Below are 20,988 nucleotides of genomic sequence, written 5' to 3'. Positions count from 1 at the left end.
GATCTTAACCTATTACAGTATTTGTAAGAATGGACAAATATAATAATGGAAGTTAAACAGACCACAGCCGTTGCACAGAGATCAAACCAATGGCACAAGAGAATGCCAGCCAGGCACCTGAACTGCCACACTCTGACCAGATGGTTGCCTAAACACCTCCACCAGACCTGCTCAGCTGTGGCATCAAGTTTGGAATGGGTGAGATGGACTTTACTTGAAAGTTTTTGCAAAACTCTTACAATGCGCTGCAGAGCTGGGTGCATTGGAGACTTGGGGTGCACTGGAGACAGAGAAGTAAGCTTTCTTTGCTGCCGCATAGCAAACATGACTATGTGCTCTGTTCTGTCACACTCACCATGAGATTTGAACCACTTGTGCTGTAGCTGTCTGCTATATAGTCCAATTGTAATCACTACTACAATGCTCATTGCAATGGGAAGTGAGCATACTGCATAATGCTTTTCTCAAGTTGTTTGAAGGATGTATGAGGGGTGATGACAATATGACATAGATGTTACTAAGAAACCCACTTTATTGACAAGAATGTTTTCCCACTTACAATATTCTTGAATCTACAAGTGTGTACCTGTGTGTTGCTTTAGCAACTAACAGAGGTCAATGTGCTCGCCCTTATTTCACCTGTGATATGAGTTGATGTGTGTATCTGGAGGGTGAAAATTTGAGAATGGAGGATGTGAGCACTGGTAGACTCTCATACTCCATGCTATTATGTGATGCATTTGTGGCAGTTGGTCATATCTTTATCTAATTAAGAGCTTAGTAAAAAGGTAAAAAGGTAAAGGACGGTTAAATCCAGTCCCCTGGATGGTTAAGTCCAGTCAAAGGCGACTATGGGGTTGTGGTGCTCATCTCGCTTCAGGCTGAAGGAGCTGGCATTTGTCCACAGACAGCTTTCCGGGTCATGTGGCCAGCATGACCAAACTGCTTCTGACGCAACAGGACACTGTGACGGAAGCCAGAGTGCTTGGAAATGCCATTTACCTTCCCGCCACAGCAGTACCTATTTATCTACTTGCACTGGTGTGCTTTCGAACTGCCACGTTGGCAGAAGCTGGAACAGAGCAATGGGAGCTCACTCCATTGCGGGGAATTGAACCACTGACCTTCTTGAGCTCGGTGGTTTAGACCACAGTGCCACCCGCTCCCCTAAGAGCTTGATATTGGGAACTGGGCTTCAGGCAGCCTTAACAGAACCTGTTACAGATAGGTAGCCGTGTTGGTCTGCCATAGTCAAAACAAAATAAAAAAATTCCTTCCAGTAGCACCTTAAAGACCAACTAAGTTAATTCTAGGTATGAGCTTTCGTGTGCATGCACACTTGGTATCTGAAGAAGTGTGCATGCACACGAAAGCTCATACCTAGAACTAACTTAGTTGGTCTTTAAGGTGCTACTGGAAGGAATTTTTTTATTTTGTTTTAACAGAACCTGTCAGGGAGTACTCTAGTTTAGGAAGGTCATGTGTACCCCAAAGTCCAACTTTGGTACAATGGAGACTTTGTTACAATCCAGCAAACTTTTATTAAGTGTAAATGGCAGCAAGTGAGAAGTCTGGGGGTGCTGTGGTATTCGCAGGCACTGCCTTGCCAACTGTAGACACATATGATATATATTGCATTGCCAGGGTGGTGCTCGTGGGCACACCTGTGACCTCAGAGGCCTTCTCTGCAGCCACAGCCCCCTGCTGAATTAGGCTTGAAATATGCAGCAGGTTGTGGTGTGTCCTTGATTGTGGGGGAGGACATAACAGTTTCTGTGGTTTGTATATGTGCCCATGGGCCTAAAATAGTTGACAAACCCTGGACTATATGACTACAGGAATATAACTTTAAATGAGAGCTATGGTTCTGAAGCTGTAGTCAAAATGAGAGAGCTAACTTTTTTAAAAAAAGAAAAAAGAAAACACCACACAATTTAAACAGCAGAACAAAATATAATAGAAAAAACAACAATAGCAGAAAAAAAAATAAACTCCTCTTCTCCCAGGCCTTTGACTAATTAGCACTCTACAGCTTTTCAAACTGAGGGGGGGGGGGTGTTGCTTTGTTTGCTATTATGTTATGTATTTTTGTGTTTCATACTGCAAAACCACCCTGTGATCCTTGAATGCAGGGTGGTATATAAATGTAATAAACCAACCAACAGACCTAGGGAACTGCTTTATTCTAGGTAGGCGGTGAACAGAACAAGTAATTCTGTCCTTTGTCAGTTTCCATGATTCTTAACCTCAATTTGTGTGGACTTTTTGAAGGAACACATTAAAAGTGTGGACATAAATTGCCTGTACAGCTCCTTTTACATAAAAAACACACAATTTTCAGTTTTTTGTGTGCATCTTTTATTTAGCATGGGGTACACACATTTTTCACACCGAAGCTGCATCATGAAATATGCTGAAGAGGGTTATCCGACCAAGAGTCATGTTCCAGTCCAGAAAGAAGTTTGGTACCATTGTGTTGGGTCAGCCCACTGGGAAAAGTGGACCAAATGAATTTTCCCCTCGTTCCCACATCTGAGTCCAGTTATGGGTCCTTTTATCCTGGTGTTGCTTACACTGGCTGGCAGAGTCTTCAGTGCCTTCCTCCAGCCCTGCTTGTTGTGGACTGGACCTGGAAACTTCTGTGTTCAAAGCTCTGCCACTGAGTTATTGCCTATATCCAATGTTTTTATGTAGTATAATTTTAGGTGTTAAGCTGATGAAAGCAAAGAGAGAGAGAGAGAGAGCACTTTAAATTAAAATCCACATTTAAAGCTTTTTTAAAAAAATAAATTGCCTTAACCAGGTGAGAGGCAATAGGATTGGAAGATAAAACTGTAATTGTTCGTCAGAAATGTACATCAGCTATTTCCCAGCTGTGTCAATAGAACAGCTGGGAATTAATACCTGGGATATCGTAATGCCAGTTCAGAAATGATTGCTGAACAAACCTGTGTTAATAAAATTAACAATTGCCATCTAGCTGCGGAAGAAAAGTCATTCAGGGATGGAACCTAGGAGGGCTGCAGAATGCCACCAGCTATTATCTTTAATTCACATATCGAGTCAGCCTTTGTCAAGCTCATTGAGCCTGCCCTATGAGTTACTTTGACGGCAAAGACATAAGTGTTGCTTTTTTTATCAGCGTGAATGAACATATGAAGCTGCTGTAATTGTCAACCATTTTGTTCATCTACTATAGCTCTTGGGTAGGCAATCTTTTTTTCATTCTGAGAGGTAGATTCCCTTCTGGGCCTCTTTCTGGGGCCAAATGCCAGTGGGAGGGGAGGGCAAGGGCAAAAGTGGATGGAACAATAAATGTAATTTTTGCCTTGTTTCTACACACACTTGCACAAACCCCTCCCCCCCTCCTTCCAGGCAAGCAAGAAACATGATCAGAGTTCAAGGGCACATTCCATCCAGGCAAAAGCATCCACAGAGAGTGCAAAGTAGGGGCTACTGAGGGATGTGGCCTGGGGAGAGTTATGGTCTGGGGAGAGTTTAAAGGGGACCCAACCATTGTGGGTGGCAGTCATGTTGCACAGGTAGTGCAAAGACAAGAGGTCAGGCTGTGCCACAATCTGAGTAATCCCCGTTTTACAGTATTACACCTTCACTTAAAAGGAAGGCAGGAGATGGTTGGGCAGGTTGGTAACAGGATGGTTCTGTGTTACATGTTTAATAGGAAGTGCCTGGTGTGATTCTTCCCATTGTGATCTCTTTCAGGTTAACAGGATTCCAACTGCCTCCTCCCATCGTGAGTACTGGGGTGGTGCTGTCCTTGTGGCTTGTAAGCGATTATGCTGTCAGTGCTCAAGGATTTCAGGCAAACTATGAAGGTAGGTCAGCTTTCGGTGTCCAGCCTTTGCTTCTGTACAGGAGGTCAAGATCCATTTGGGTTTTCTGGGACAAATTATGTTTTGCAACTCAAAACCATTGTCTTTTTTCTTAAGGGTAATTCTGTGAATTATGTACTTTGTCCTGTATTTTGCTGCAGTTCTGTCCTGGTTTTAATTGTGGTTTTTTTTGTTTTTACATTACTGTTCACAACCCTAATATGCTTTTTTTGGGGGGGATATATAACTATATTTTTGCTTTGAATCTAAAATTGGACCAATACAACAACAAAGAAACTCCATCTACTGTGTATGTTTATCTATCAGTCTACACACACACACACAGAGAGAGAGAGAGAACAATGGCTAAATTGACAAATTATGTGTATGTGTAAGAAAGAATCAAAATGTTGAGTAATTCCATGGAAATGTCAACCCATTTTTCATTTTCATCTATTGTTAATATGCTCTGTAACATTTTAAATACAATTTTCCGAAGTTTCATTATCTGGCAACAATTTTTCAAAATGGAACTTTACATGTGAGTAAAATAACTAGAAGCGTGACATCCAAGATGACAAGACAATAATTTTCTTCTAATCTTCAGTTAAAGGTATCTCCAAGCAAATAGGCAATAGATTAATGATCCTTTATTATATTTATAGCTTTGTTTTTTATTTGGTAACAGAGAAGAAGTTTTATGTTAGTAATAAGATCAGAGGAGCTTAGGGCAATCAAAAATATGTTGGCTGAGTGTGTTATGTTGGTCACAAAAGCACATGGAGTGTGAGAGGTGTAGGGGCACCAAATTCTGGTGTTGAGGGAGCTGCTGAAATTTGAGACCCTAAGGTCCACCACTGTTAAATATGCCACTGAACAGGTTCATCCCACTTGCAGGAAAGCCTACTTGCTTGCACAATCCCATCTCTTAAGATGTGAATCATGCCCTGTGCCCACCCCGCTCTTCAAAAGAGAAGCCCAAGGGGCATGTCCAGTGAGGAGACAAAGGTTTCAGCTTGTGCCTATCAGTGTATCTTAGAGTTATGTTTAAACCATGCCCTAATTCTTGGGTAGGCAAACTAAGGCCCGGGGGCCGGATCTGGCCCAATCACCTTCTAAATCCGGCCCGCAGACGGCCTATTAATTAGCATGCTTTTACATGAGTAGAATGTTTCCTTTTATTGAAAATGCATCTCTGGGTTATTTGTGGGGCCTGCCTGGTGTTTTTACATGAGTAGAATGTGTGCTTTTATTGAAAATGCATCTCTGGGTTATTTGTGGGGCATGGGAATTTGTTCTTTTTTCCCTTCAAAATATAGTCCTGCCCCCTACAAGATCTGAGGAACAGTGGACCAGCCTTCTGAAAAAGTTTGCTGACCCCTGTGCTTAACTTATGGAATAAAGTCTTTGGGAATAATCGAGTTGAGAGTCAAAGTGCCATGAATGAGAGTGGGAGCCTGGACAATATGCTCTAACTATATGCTCCCGGTGGTCAGGGATGATGGGAGCTGTAGTCCCAAAACATCTGGAGGGCCGAGTTTGCCTATGCCTGATATAGAGAAACATGGATTGCATCTCTGTCTGTCTCTATATCTTTTTTAAAAAAATAATATTTATTAAAGTTTTAAATGTTACAAAAAGAGAAAGAGATAACTCCAAGTTAAACAAAAACTTGACAACACATCACAATAAAGAAAGAAGAGAATAGAATTTTTTTTATAAAAAACAGAAAAACAGAAAAATAGAAACAATTAAAAAACACAACGAACCTTCCCATAACTTATCTTTCATTTACTTGTTTCCTTGACCTCCTCACACTTCCCTTTTTTGTATTCTAGTTCGGTTAGCTATTTCAGCAAATCCTTTCCATCTTTCCCAATTTTTATCCTATAATTTATCTTAATATAATGTAACTTTACCTTTCCTCCTTTCATCCATTAACAATCTATTTTTACTTAATCCTTTATAATATTTCTGCTAAAGCCACATAACTTCATTCCAGCCTCCTTCTAACATTCCTTAATTTTACAGTGTTTCTGTAAATAAACTTTAAATTTCTTCCAATCTTCTTCCACCTATATCTTTCTATCCATCACAGAGAGGCTGCACTTGCTTGCAGACAAGCAAGTGCTCTTAATACCCTTCCCTGAGGATTACGTATGCTAGCCATGTCGGTACGATGTGAAATTAATTACAATCACCTCTACAGCATACCTGATGAATATATGGTGAAGTGACATTTAAAATAAATTGAGGGAGTGTTTTGCAGTAAATGGGAAATCAGTATGAATTCCGCACCACATCCTGGTTAATACCAACAACAGTTCATCATAGCAGAGGACGAGGTTTTTTGTTTTTTTAAAATAATCACATTAATACCGTGTGCATGACAGAATTGCATTATAATTTATAAACCGCTGCCTCTTGGCTGTGCTGTTGTTTGCGTGGAGGGCATGAGTAACAAGTCAGGGAAAGCTAAATGCAGTGATGGGAAGGTTTGTTCTTTATCATAAGGCAAATAAAGAAGGAGCAGTTCTATAAAACAACAAGCTGGGCTTAATAAAGTTTCAGAGCTTTTTGTGCTGATTTCTGGTTCAATGTTTTGAAGCACTAAGCTGGGCAACATGCTGTCTACCATGACTGTCTGGTGCTCTGATGGTTGATGGTGGTCTGTCCATTGGATAAAGAAAGTAGCAGCTATACTGTACCTTTGATGTGTTAATGAACCAGTCCATCCCACTTACTGATAAACTAAGCATAATGATGGGTTTTTTTAAAGAAAGAAAAAAAACACCAAGAAGAATTTGGTGTTAGAATTCTCTTTAGGACTAGGAACCAATTCATTTCAAACATCCTCAGATGTTGAAGGAGGTGTGAAGTGGAGGGGGTGACTTGAAAGATTTGGGAATTGATCCCACCTAGGCTTGGACCTTTCTGTGGTCTCCTAATGCTTTTTCAGACGTCCCCTTTGCACCAGGATGAAAATCATATGTAAAATGATGATGACATTGAGATCTCTTTGGAGTTCCCAGTACGGTGCATCTTAGGGACAATTCAAATTGCAGTTTCAGTTTTAAAACTCACATTTGCACAGCAGTTGTATCTGCTTTTCCTTCCTGTGTGTTCACTGTAAAAGAGAGACACATACTTACTCCTCGTTCCAATACTGGCTCAGTTGTCTCTTGCACATTATCCCTACATCATTCTGACAGGCTGTCCACCTTTTTTAATGTCAACCTTTTTAAAAAACAAATGCATGCTGTATTCAGTTTAATGCTCGTTTAGCAGGCTATGTCTGGGGAAAAAAGTTAGAGTGTTTAATCGGTTAATCCATGAGTAGGATACCTTTGGCCCTCCAGATGATGTTGGATCTCAGGCCCAGTCAGCATGGCCAATGCTCAGGGGTAGTGGAAGCTGGAGTCCAACAACATCTGGAGGCAGAGTGAGGCCTACTATGAGCTTCATTGAGCCACTTGACTGAGGTGGCAGACAGGAAAGGGTATGCTCCCCATTCAATGCTCACTGGTGGAAGCATGAGATACAGTTGAGTTGACTCCTTCTCATCCATGGTTGCTTCAGTCCCACCAGTCCCTCATAGCCCACTCACTGAGTACATACCCTCCAACATTTCTCAGATGAAAATAGGGACGTTAATCACTCCTCCCCCAACTGACCCTCCTTGACTCCCCATTTTTTGTGTCCCCTGCCCCACAGAACATTTCCTATCAGAAGAAGGGCAAGTGCCTGTCTGGAGCTTGTCCTACACTCGAGTAGGACCCTGGCAGAGACACATGCCCGACTGTGATGTTCTCTCCCTCCTGGTCGTTCACTCGGGAGCTTCAAAAGCTTTCTTCTGCCCAAACATCACAGCGACCAATGCCAACAGACATCGGCACACTTAGGGATCCGCAGAGTGTTCACAGTTTGTGTGACAGACCTCAGCAACTCAGCATTTGGGGTAATCTACTCTATTTACATATAAATACACACAGTGCACTGCAACATGGCTCCCTCTCTCTCTAGCATCAGACAGCAAAGAGAAAAAGAGCAAAGGACAATAGGCCCACTTCACGGAACACAGGAACACAAACATCCTGTCTCCTTCACTTCCCACTCTGTGGAGTCAAAACATATACCGTCATGTGATAGACAAAAATCCCATGACTGCAATCATGGAGCAGGAATTCTAACAGTGCCACCACCACTATACCAATGGGACAGAGCAGACATGTCTTCCACCATCTTGAGAAAACCCCTTAACCCTGATTTTATTTTTTTCTTTGGTGGATTTACAAAACAAAAACACAAACCAATGAATGAATTTTAGAAAGGGCAAGATTAGACAAGGACACACAAAACATTCCCCCACCCCAATCAAGACAAGTTATGCTCTGCTCCCCCTTTCTTCCCACCAAGGGCAGCTCTGCCCTCTGCCTGCCCCCTCAGAGCTGGCATGTCATGTGGGCCTTTGCCTTGGCGATGGCCCACTCTCCAGCAGCTGCCATGAGCTTCGAAGGGAGGAGGCCAGCTGCTGCGGTCATGGAGAGACAACAGGGTGTTCCTTCTTAGCCGTGGCCATTATCATCATTCGGGACAAACTCTGGCTCATCTTCCTCCCCAAGCTTGGCAGTGATGCTGCTGGTGGGGAAAAAGTTACATTCTGGGATCAAGTCAAATGGTTTTCATAATTCTGAGACTGTCCCTGGAAAATCAGGAGGGTGTGTGAATATGTGAGTATCTCCAGCGCCTTCTGCTAGTGCACCCACTGCTGACAAAACAGAAGTGACACTGATCTTCCGTGACTCAGTATGAGGAGTCCTTTGTGGATGCGCTTGTCCAAAAAGCACCTGCGCTACTGAAGGTCTGCCACAATGGCTGCAAAGTACTATTTAAAGATAACTAGCTTTCTAAAAAGGACACGGGTGGCGCTGTGGTCTAAACCACAGAGCCTAGGGCTTGCCAATCAGAAGGTCGGCAGTTCGAATCCCCGCGATGGGGTGAGCTCCCGTTGCTTGTTCCCTGCTCCTGCCAACCTAGCAGTTCGAAAGCATGTCAAAGTGCAAGTAGATAAATAGGTACCGCTCTGGCAGGAACATAAAGGGTGTTTCCATGTGCTGCTCTGGTTTTACCAGAAGCAGCTTAGTCATGCTGGCCACATGACCCGGAAACTGAACGCCAGCTCCCTTGGCCAGTAAAGCGAGATGAGCGCTGCAACCCCAGAGTCGTCCGTGACTGGACCTAACTGTCAGGTCCCTTTACCTTTACCTAGCCTTCTAAAAGAATGTCTGCTTACATTGAAAAAGGGTGCTTCTTGATTCAGAAATATTGTTTCAACCCATATGCTAATCTAACTGATATATCAATCAGCCACTCAACCAAATGCATATGATTAATCAATTTCACATTTCTTTATTCAGGTTGCAGCCACAACATTCATACTGAAGGGAAATCAAAGAATGAAACAACTAAAACATGACCAATTTAATTTTAAGAGGTTGAAAAACTGGTGGGAGGACAAGGATAAGAAGGTGGTATTCTGTTGTCAAAGCTGCCAGTCAGTCAGAGCAACATGCAGCTGAGTCATGCTACAAACGAGCAAAACTTGCATTTCTTCAGTTTAACCCCAGAGATTGTCAGAAAGCAATGTGTGACCTTCCAAAGTGCAGCAACTGCTGTTTTGATGTAAAAACAGCCTGCCTCTTCAGCAGTCCAGGAGGCAGCAGTGGATTGCTCAAGGAAAGTAGAAGGTTTCAGATGAAACTCCCTTCTGTGTCACAGTGAGTGAGACAGAGTTCTGGGTACATCCTCTGGGTCATGTGGAATGTATGTGGTGATGGGGAACAGTAGTATTATTATCATGCTCCTTCTGGGGTAGTTTGTTCACCTTTGGTCCCCACCCTGCATCCAGCTCTCATGTGTGGCTCCTAGAAGCTGTCAGCATGTGACAGCAGCCACACCTTAGGAAACAGCTTCTACTGGCTGGCTAAACTAGGTGGAGGTAGTCAGTGGGTCTCAAACCCTTGGTGGGTTAGGGACTTTCCTTGTCTTTTGAAGACAGGCTCCAGCAGTTTGAATGAATGAGTCCAATAGTGGGTCCAATGGTCAAGAAGGTGGTTTCTGCCAAACATGCCAAACATATTGCTCTGCTTTCCTTTAGACCACATCAGTGAGGCTGGGGGCAGGGGCAGGTCTTGTTGCCTGGGCAGCTCAGGACTTCCATATACATTGCCCAGGCCTGTGCCCCAGAGGGGTCACTTTGGTGCTGCTAATGTATCAAAAATCATGCAGGAGGCAGCAGTGATGAGTTACCAGTCTCCACAGCCACAGCGATTCTGCACTGGTTTGACTTCACCCGGAGTCAAACCAGTTGTCTCTCCATTGTCTCTCAAGGCAGACGAATGCCAGCAACAATGTGGGGAGGGGATTCCTAGCAGAGCTGTGTGGCTACCAGGTGGGGCAGCAGTGGTAAGCATGGCTGGCTCACATGGCAACATGAGCCTCCCACCCCTGAATGAGTGGGGGATTATCCGAACCTCCCTACTCTCAGCTGCATATGTAGTGCTTTGACATGCAAACACCTAGCTTTATTAGAATGTGGCTGTGGGTTATTTTCACAAGGACTGATCAGATTTGACATTTATTTGCTTCCATTTTTTAAAAGTCCAAACTGCATTTTAAGATTTTCTAAGGCCAGTCCTAAAGGGCATCTGGATGAAATTTACATTTCCTTTGTTTAAGCCTCTCTAATCTACACATGGAGTAAGTTTGGACCTTCTGAAGACTCTTATTTTAAATGTTAATAACTCTGTTAGTAGGCATAGGTCGAGATGAGGCGACAAAGCTCTGGTGCATATCTGTATCCATGACTTCCCCCATTCTAATTGGTTCAGGGACCTAGAGGCATGGAGACCTGGTCCCCTTATGTGGAACTTTGTTAGTTTAAAAATATGGTGGGACTAGTTCTCTTTGGCTTCCTTCCTCTTGCTACTTTCTGCCTGCATATGAGAGTCTTTACCAAGTCAAGCAATTAGTCTATAAGAAGCAGATCTCAGGCAGAGCTATTCCATTAGGGGATGGCGTAGTCGTGATATGGCCACAGATATGGACATCATTAAGTGTTCTGAACAAAATTAAACTGCTACAAGCCGAATAACTAAAGCATGTATCTAAGGCAGCGTGTACCAACTTTTCGTACCAAGTGGGCTGCAAGAGTATTTCAACACAGAACTCACAGGCCACACACTGTCTTGGTGGGGGGGGGAGGAGGAGGGAGGCCAGCCTTCTTTTAAAGCCATCCAAGTAGGCGGCCATCACTGCCTCCTGGGAGAGTGTGTTTCAAAGTTTAACAATGCACTCTACTTCCTTTTATCTGTCCTGAATCTTCCAACATTTAGCTGCATTTGATATTCACGAGTTCTGGTGTTGTATATGTGTGTGTGAGAGAGAGAGAGGGAGAGAGAGGGAGAACGTTCTTTTGCATTGTTCTTATCAGGGAAATCATAGCATTGAAAGGGACCTTGGCGGTCTCTTTGTCGAACCTCCTGTTCAATGCTGGGCTTGAAATCTGTCATGCCATGGTTCAAGCTCATTTCCTTAGGTGGTTTGTGATGGTTGTGTACTATAGCATTCAATCGAGAAAAGTGTGGTGCTTTGTTATCCTGCTCCATAGAGGCGCTCTGTTCTGAAAGTAGGTGAGGATTCATTTTCTTGTGTTGTGATTCCAGCTGTGACAAATTTGATGGCCACAAACATCAACACTGAAAAGCTTATTTTAAGAAATTTGAAGCATTTACATACAGAGAGAAGCAGCCTTAAATAAATGACAGTCTCTCTCTCTCTCTCTCTCTCTCTCTCTCTCTCTCTCTCTTTCTGTATGTGTGTCCCTCCCTCCATCTCTCGTTCTGTTCCCCTCCCCCAAGCTTTCCTTTCCTTTCCTTTCCTTTTTTGCACAAAATGTTTTATTTGTATTTTTAACAAGCTGGTTCTGTAGCACTATTCAAATTGTCTTCATCCCCCACAAGTGTTCCTGAAGCCACTCTGCTTTCTGCTCTCTTGCGTACCCATCAGTTTGATTTGCAAGCCTATCTGATTTTGCATGCCTTCTAAGACTGCATTATTTTAACTTTAGGAACACATGGTTCAGTTACTAGATCACTTTACCATCTCTCACAATATTAGAACTCAGGGTCATCTGGCGAAGTCGATTAGCAGTACGTGTGAGGGACAAACTGACATGACACAAAATTCACACATAGAATTTGCTACCGTGAAATTGTGGTGGCAGCCTCTAGATTATATTGACTTTCCTTTTAAGGACCAGATATATTCATGGACCATAGGTGTATTGACAATCAGTCATGATAGCTTGGTGGAACCTTTATGTTCAGAAGTGTTATATAAGCAATGCACCTTTATTATTTATTATTTATTACCTTTGAATTATAGATCCTGGGGGAAGATCCCAGGGACAGATCATCACTTGCATACTTTGTCTCCAAGTGTCCTCAGAGCACATGATATTTCACAATTGGAAACAGAGTGCTGGGTGAAATGTTCTTAACCTTACCCACATGTGCCCACTCAAAAGCTTCAGCAGAATTGGCACTACTACAGAACTCAGTTGTTTGGTGTGGCAGCATCTGCACTTTGGAACTTCCTGCCTATTGAGATCACTCTTTTCTGTGCCTGCTGAAAACATTCTTGTTTAGACAAAGTCTAAAAGGAAATTTTAATCAGTTTTAGTATTTTAACTTTTGTATGTTTTAAAGTCTGTTCGTGATTTTTTCTTGATTTTCTTCTTTTATCTTTTTTTTTGTAAACCACTTTGAGGTTTTTTAACAATCAAGCAGTGTGTGTGTGTGTAGAATTTTTATGAAATAAATAACCTGGCTGTATTACTCCTACACATGTGCGCTCTGCTGGATGAACTTTGAAGTCTTTTCCATAATAGTTATCTTATAAGAACATCTGCATCTTTCACAAATTTAATGCATTTAAATGCAGGCAGATTTAACACCAAACATTGTTGGTTGTACAGTTTCTACCTGGTGGAGAGGAGATAAATTATGAGGCTGGTTAAAAAATAACAATATGCAATCCAAACAGCTATCTTGATTTATGACAATAGAGATAGCACAATGTGAAAGTGAATCTGTCACGAGGTTCAAATCGGGAGCCTTGTGGGCAAGGTACCAGTTCTTGCACTGCTAGGGTTTATGCTTGAAGTAGAAAACTATAATACTATAGAGCAGAGTTGGAAGCTCTAGGAGAGCAAGTCCCTTACCACTACCAGCTATATAAATCTTTGTGTCAAACTCCTTCCTTCAGTAGTATTTACTGCCATGAGTTTAGGTACACTTTGGCTTCCAGGTGTTCTACCTGCTGCCTACTCAGTGGCAGACCTACATTTTGGGAGCCCTGAAGCTTGAACTGTTATGGGGGCCCCTTTGCAACCAGCAGCGAGGTCTGGTTAACCACTGTCATCTTCTACAATGGGATTGTTCCATGACTTATTGCCACATATTTACAATTTACTGACTCTCAAACTTTGGGATTGTTGAAATATATACATCAACAAAAAAAATAATCATTTTGAGTCATGCGAATCAAATTGGGTCTACAGTGGTACCTTAATTTGTTCCGGAGGTCTGTACTTAACCTGAAACTGTTCTTAACCTGAAGCACCACTTTAGCTAATGGGGCCTCCTGCTGCTGCCACACCACCGGAGCACGATTTCTGTTCTCATCCTGAAGCAAAGTTCTTAACCTGAGGTACTATTTATGGGTTAGCAGAGTCTGTAACCCGAAGCGTATGTAACGTGAAGTGTATGTAACCCGAGGTACCACTGTACTAGACCAAAAAAAATTATGCAGTGTAGACCAAAGTCGTTTGGGGGCTCTCTCCGGGATTAGGGGTCCTGAAGTTTAAGCTTCATTAGTTTCACAGTAGATCCGCCCCTGTGCCTCCAAGTTGTTGCTGTCTACAGTTGCCCCCTAGTCAATTCCTTTACCTATGCAATCCTGTCATCTGTTTCTGGTCCTGAGAACCTTAGGAATTGCTGTCTGGGCACAGCCCAGTCTCCTCTGCAGCCTAATCAGTCCCTTGAACTAATTTTCCCAGCGCTCTGTACTTGGCATCTAAAAATGTAGACCCTTCCATGTCTTATAAACCAGAAGGTAGATCAGAATCTACAGGTAGATCTCATGGCTCCCTGCAGAAGACCAGCAAATGTTTCTGATTTGCAATAATCTAGTCATAGAAAGTAATATTACGAATTATATATTTTTTAAATTAAAAAACAACCACACCCATTATCTGCCATAGCTGGCCTTGTGCTAATCATTTACCTCTTAGGCCACTTCCAGATGTTCTGGAATTATTATCCCAAGCATACCAGTGAATATTTTTGTAAATTTTCTTATTGAAAATAATTATGATTTGGGGAGGACAAAGTGGGTTTGCTGCACAAGAGTGCCAAATAAATGTTCTGTGTGCAACATCAATTTGCCAGATTGTTGGAAATAGTAATAATCTGGAAGCACCTTTAATCTCACCAAGCTGTAAAATAAGGGTATTGATTGGTGCCTCTGGCCAAGTTTTTTATGTAGTTGTCCTGGTCAAATTTTAGTGTCTTTTTCCTCAATTCTCTGACCAGTAGCAACATATGGTGGGGGCGGGGAAGTAAAATGAGAGGTCGAGTTTCCTGCGCCTTCAACAGTAGGGTCATGGAAGCTGCAACTATAGAATTTCCCCTCTTCCACACAACTATTAAATGTGCACAACTATTAAATGTGTCATTTTTTTTCAGCTAGCTAACCTTCAATCTAATAAGAGATTTGTATTTGTATATGCAGGTTACCCTACCATAAGACTTGATGGATGCCATATGCAATTGGTCCTGCATGTGGAGCTACCATTTTACATTTAGCTACAGGAGGTGGTGCTGTGGCAAAAGAAAAAGAAAGAAAGAAGGCAGGAAAGTGTATCCTATTAGCTTCACATCTGCCAACCTCTGTTTGAAATCCACCTTCCACCTGACAGTGGCAAACACCCAAGACCTCTAGGCAACCAGCACTGACCATCCTATTAAAAAGCTCCTCTTGCTGCTGTTGTGTTAGGTTAGGAGAGGAAAAACCCCTCTCTCTCCTTATCAGTGCCCCAAGACCATTTCATTTGCCTGATCGGCTGCAGCCTGTTAGGAAGCAGCTTAATGTGCTTAAAATAACAAATGACCTGCACTCAGCTGCATCCCTCTTAATGCCTTAAATTATTGATCAGCCTCTAAAGAGCGCCTCTTTCTTTTCAACTTACCTTCCAGATGGCTTGAGCCTTTTAGGACCTAGAATATGTCATCAGTGATTTTCATAAGAATATAAGAAAAGCCCAGCTACTGGATCAGACCAAAAGTCCTTCTTCCCCAGAATCCTGTTCTCACACTGGCCAACCAGATGCCTCTTGGGAATTCTATAAACAGGATCCCCCCCCCCATTTACTGGAGCATGCAATGTTCAATCCCTAAGAATTTGAGTACATGTCTCAAGTTTTTGAACTTTTCCACCCTGTGTACAGACAGATAAATTGCAGGGACCATTTCTCTGAATTTCTCCATGGGGAGGTCAGATTATCCACCAGTTTCTCCGTAATAGGGCTCAACATTGGCAGAAGCAGAGCTCCTTAGTCTTTTTCCTAATGCCCCCCAACCACACACACAGAGAGCAAGTAGTAGTGGTAGTAGAAGAAGCTTGTCCATCATTTTGCATCCTCCACAATACCCTGGAGCTAGTAGTGTTCTGGACTTTGCAGATGAGTCAGTAGGAGGGTTGTGGAGGGGAAGAAACAGAAAAATCTTAGATTTGTTTTATGCCAGTTAGCCCTCTGAGAGTTTCTCCACTTCCGAAGCCATTGCCGGTGATTAAATACATCAGCATAGGTGGGGCCTGTTCAGGCAATTCCTGGGTCTCCTTGTCTCCTGTATACATAAGAAATACAAATGGGCCTGTAGCTTTTTTTGTTTAAGCAATGACCGTTCTCAGCCTTCAATACTTAGAAATTCCCTAGCTGATGAGCAATTTCAGTTTGCATCTATGCCTGAGGTAATTTAAATCCGCATAAACAGCATTCAGATCCTCAGGGATGTTTTAATCTCTCTTTCTGAATTTTCATATTCTAGATTTTTTAAAAAAACCATTACACACCGTACAACCAGCCCTCACCTAGTCTTGCTTTGTTTGTTTTATCCTGTCTACAGATAAATCTTGTGCAGGTTGATTGCATTTCCCCCACTGATGTGCTGAAATATTTATATTTAAAAGGTGTTCTTCGGTTCTTTAATGCAGCACGAATTTTCATATCTTGGTGCCCAGCTTCTTCTATGTGTCATAGTGCAATCCCTCACATCACCAGAGAGTACTACTGTAATAATACCATATGTGTGTTTTTTGAAAGTCAAGGACAGAGAGAGAGAGAGAGAGAGAGGGAGAGGGAGAGAGAATGGTACTCTGAGCTAGGAAAGAGGCAGACATTTTATTTGGATCACATTAAAACACTCATAGGTTTCATTTCTTATTAAGATTCTGCCAAATAAATAATAAATACATTTAAAGGCACACCAAAACAATATAGAACCAAAACACAACATTTTTTTTTAAAAAAAGTTTGCACTTCTCTGAATTTTGCAATGCAGTTCTCTAGCCAGGTAATGTGTACACAAATATCTATCCATCTATCTGTTAGGCAGTCGTTGCCAACCTTTTATTGGTCCACAGACAAATATGGGATTTGGAATAGGTGCCAATGGCACAAGTCACAAAATGGCTGCTGCCAGGGGTGTGGTCTGACACAAAATGGCTGCTGCCTCCAAAAGAAAACAGAAAGAAAAAAGTTGTTCTTGCTGACAACTAATGAATGAAAAACTTTGTTCTTTTCCAGACACTGTTAAGCTTTGGTTGTTATGTTGTCTGTTGCTAGTGTGCTGCTGTAGATCGGAGCTGGGAAATAAAAGATACTTGAAACTAGAGATAATTTTCAGTTACTGCAACCAGCCATACACATCCACAGTAACAAATAAAAGTAAATATATTAAGGAATAGAAAAGGATAGAAATACAAAGAAAATAAGCAGAAAATACATCATCATCATCAATTTCTTGTTGCAGATTTACTGTACAGTTGTCCTGAAACACATGCAGTTTATTCATGTGATCACAGGTTTGCAGGTGTTGCTGAAACATAGATAGATAGATAGATAGATGATAGATAGATAGATAGATAGATAGATAGATAGATAGATAGATAAGGGGCAGGAGACGGGGGGAAATGTCAAAACGGGTTGTGAGAGATCTTACAATAGCCTTCAAAGCTTGGAAAGCAAGTTGGAAGGCTTCAAAAGTTCCTTCCACAGCAGGAAATTTTTAAGCCTTCCACCTTGCTTACTGGCCTCTAGGAAGGTCCTATGGTGCTCCCAAGATCTCACCCGCTCAACGCTTTAGCTTTGGACAGATAGATATGGTCATGGAGGAAGGAGTGGCAGTTCCAGGGGTCTTCCCAACTTTATGTGATCTTGCTTTTGTGCACTAACTCCACCCCACCCCAGAATGTAACCCTCGCATAAGTTTCAGGCCTACTGCAGAGACAACAGAAACCATGAGTCTTTGTCTACAGCTGCTTCCTTATTTTTCCCTGCCCATTAGCAGGTTCCTGTACCCCCCATCCCACCCCTAGTGAACCCTATTACACCTTTGGGGCCTGTATGCTTACTGCTGTGTTCCTTTGATCCCTCTCTGCTATCTTCCTTCACCTTCAATAAGTTGCACAGAGGATAGATAGGTGCTAGCTACAGACCTTCAGAGAACCCCATGATTAGGACTAAGACTGACAGGGATCCAGTTTGGATCAGCCTGGATTATGGATGGGTGAGATCTGAAATGTATCCTGGCCGGAAACCCTTCCTTCAGTTTGGCATTTGCTAAAAACATCTTGAGATGTAGGTTGCTGCATTTCCAGACTTTGATCCTGGCTGATGTGTGACTCAACTTGATGGGTAGCAAGCAAGGATAAGCTGGATGGGCAGGGAAGAGGAAAAAACAGGCTCCTGCTCTTATGTTTCCGGTTACTTGGTCAACTGGACGACTTCAGTTGCTGATCACCCATCATTTTGTTAATTAAAAAAATAAAAACACAAAAAATTATTTCACTCTGATGAGTGGACCTTGTCTCTCTCCCACCTGTCTCTCTGCATCTCCTAAGAGGGTTAACATATCTTTTAAAGTCTTTACGGGTAAACAGGCATGTTGTATTTTGTTCCAAGAGACAAAGATCTGTTTGCCAGAAGAGTGGGCATTTCCCGCTTATCTCTGCCATTATGTCCTGTGTGCTGGGTAATACTGTTAGTGTTAGCATCCCATTTCAATAAGCAATTCAAGCAGATGCCCTGATTTCCCCCTTCCTTTTTCTTTTCCATTACAACTTCAGATTAAAACAACTCCTGGGGGGCACTTGGAATCCAGCCTCATCCACGTGCATTTTCTTCTCCTCCTCCTTCCACTTTGTTAAGCTACACAAAAACGATTTTTATTACTTAAATGAGCTCCCAGTCAGTGTGGCTTAATATACTAACTAATTGATTTTTAAGGCTGGGAAAGCAGTGAAGTTTAATGGCATTTGCCGAGTCAGCTAGAAAATAGAGAGAGAGACTTTGCTTGCAGACATGAGTGAGAGAAACCCATTTGCAGCAAATGCAGCACATGGCCTCCAAGCACTGGGCCAGCTTTCCTTTCTTACTTCTCCAGAAAAAAAATTCTATCCCTTTCCCCAGTAAGCTATCTTGCAACAGTTAAGCCAGCTAATTGAAGTGTATTGGTAGCAGATTGCACCTGCAGCCTCACCATTGTTTTTGTTCAGGGATGTGGGGAACCTGTGGCTGTCTAGATGTTGATGCACTCCAACTCCCATTCTCCCTAATTAGCATTCCCACCATATTTATATCCCATAATGTTAATTCCCACAATGATTATATCGCCATCTCAAGTCCAAAGACAGGAAACACAACCAAGTCTTTGTCTTGCCACCTCTACAGATACATACTTACATATCCTATGTTGTTTTATGGATATTGCTGGATTCACCCAAGTCGCTGCTCTGCCCACCTCATAGCACATTGGCTGAAAAAGCCGTGGTTGCGGATCAGGGACGTTGGAAGTTGTAGTCCAGCAAAATCTAGTAGGACACAGTTTCCATGTCCTTCTTTAGACAATCAGGAGTCAATTGCGGGAAAAAGATGGTATCTTTCTCACTCTGTGGCTCTGAAGTGCTTTTACAATTCAGGACTGATATTCTAATTTGTCTGCACTATCAGATACCCATTTTGCAGATACTCTCATGGAGCATATTTGAGTGGCAGATGAAATAATTCCATTTCTCCTCTGTGGTCTTGCTTTGTGGAACTATATTTATGCACAGGTGAGATTGTCCCCTGCCTTGGATGAACAAACTATCCTTTGCTCTTTTTGGACTGGACTGAAAATGGACCCAAACAAACAGAAATGGGTGGGGGGCATGTAGTGCATAAACCATGGAACTCAATCCTGCAGGAGCCAGTGATGAACACCAAGTTAGATGGCTTTAAAAGAGGATTAGATAAATTAATAGCTACATTCTACCTACACTGCCAGATACATCATGCTGGGGATCACAGGTGGGGAGTGCTGTTATGCTCATGTCCAGCTAGCATACTTCTCATGGGCATCTGGTTGGTCGCCGTAAAAACAGAATGCTGTCATATCATGTCATAGTCTAAAGATCATTTCCTGAGCCAGTTGGCGGTGGGGTTCAGGAGATGTCCACCAACCTGCAAACTTAACTACAAGGAGGGAGTGGAGACTTTGGTGGTAGCAGCAGCATGGAGAAGGCTAGTTTTCCTCCGTAACAAACTGGGCAGCACATCTGGACCAAATGAGCCGCACTTGATCAAAGTCATTGCAAAAGCTATGACAGGTAGATCTTGAGAGGTCTCCAGTTTACAAGTGCAACTGCTCTTCCATTCCTGATGCACATTGGAGCATTTTAGGATGGCCAGGAGGGAGTAGGTGCAAGGATAAACATGCAGGGAGGATTGTTGTGAATCCTTTTCTGGCTTGGGTATTGATTCAAGCCAAAAAGCTTTTGGGGGGTGGGTTCTTCTTTTTTTAAAAAATGCAAACATTACAGAAAGAAAAAGATAGAAACATTGTCAGTTGACATGAAGAATAAATATATGCTATTGATTCTGGCTTAAGCATCTAAAATAAGAACCACCTTCCAGATTAGGCCAATGGCTTATCTAGTTCAGCATCCTGTTCTCACAAGAGCACTCTCTCCTTGTGCGGTTTCCATTAACTGACATTCAGAACTTCACTGTGCTCTAAGGTGGCAATGTGCACACTCCCTAAGTCTCTGCAACCCTAAGGGCTTTCAGAGTCCACTTTTGTGATGCCATCTGCGTCTTTGCAGGACTTAGAAGCACACTTTTCTTTCAAGGAGCCCTTTTAAGAACAATCACTCAGGTGAACTTCTCTCTGGTACCCACAACATGGGTCGTTCTTTGTATGTTCGCCACAAGCCCTTTCCTTGCGGAAGAGGCAAGCTGGAGAATTATTTTTTTTTAATGAAGATGTAAATGGGCTGATTCTTCAGCAAGTTGTGAAATCTTCTTAAAAAAAACCCTCTCTGTCTTCAGTATTTCTATCATGATCTCAAGAGCCAGGGGCAACAGATTATAGTTCCCAGATTGCAGTTTAAGAACAAGAGGTGACTATTAGTATGAACTAGCCCAAAGCAAGGGATATCTGAACAGTAATACACTGTTGTGAACCAGAGATGGAAGTGCCCGGTCTTAGTTAATTTTGCCCCCAAGTATTTCCCTCCCCCTTTGTCTTTCACACAACCCTACTCTTTGTTCACTCTTGAGTTTATTTTTTCAGATCATACAATCATTAAATGTGTTTGAATCTGGTAGAAAAGGCAAACTCTCCAATATTGGTTACCAATTAACTGTGATAAAACATCAGATTCTCTGCCAAGACAATTTGTTTATAAGGCTCCTCCCTCCTTCAGTACCAACTGGCTTGTGCAATGAGGAAACAGGTGTAAATCACAGAGACTGGAGAAAAGTAAAGGATGA

The 20,988-nt window shown here is 42.3% G+C and overlaps 1 protein-coding gene across 3 annotated transcripts in view; it reads left to right on the top strand.

Moving 5' to 3' along the window:
- Positions 1 to 20,988, top strand: part of CSMD2 (CUB and Sushi multiple domains 2) — a 506,434-nt gene that overhangs the window by 91,271 nt on the left and 394,175 nt on the right. For all 3 annotated transcript variants that reach the window (XM_081871629.1, XM_081871627.1, XM_081871630.1), the window contains exon 3: positions 3,724 to 3,836. In XM_081871629.1, the coding sequence (XP_081727755.1) occupies positions 3,724 to 3,836 (113 nt within the window). The remainder of the gene's footprint in view (positions 1 to 3,723; positions 3,837 to 20,988) is intronic.

This window comes from Podarcis erhardii (genome assembly GCF_964252035.2).
Source record: "Podarcis erhardii genome assembly, chromosome: 7".
NCBI lineage: Eukaryota > Metazoa > Chordata > Lepidosauria > Squamata > Lacertidae > Podarcis > Podarcis erhardii.
Note: the sequence above shows the minus strand (reverse complement) of the source record. Positions and strands in the feature narration are given on the sequence as shown.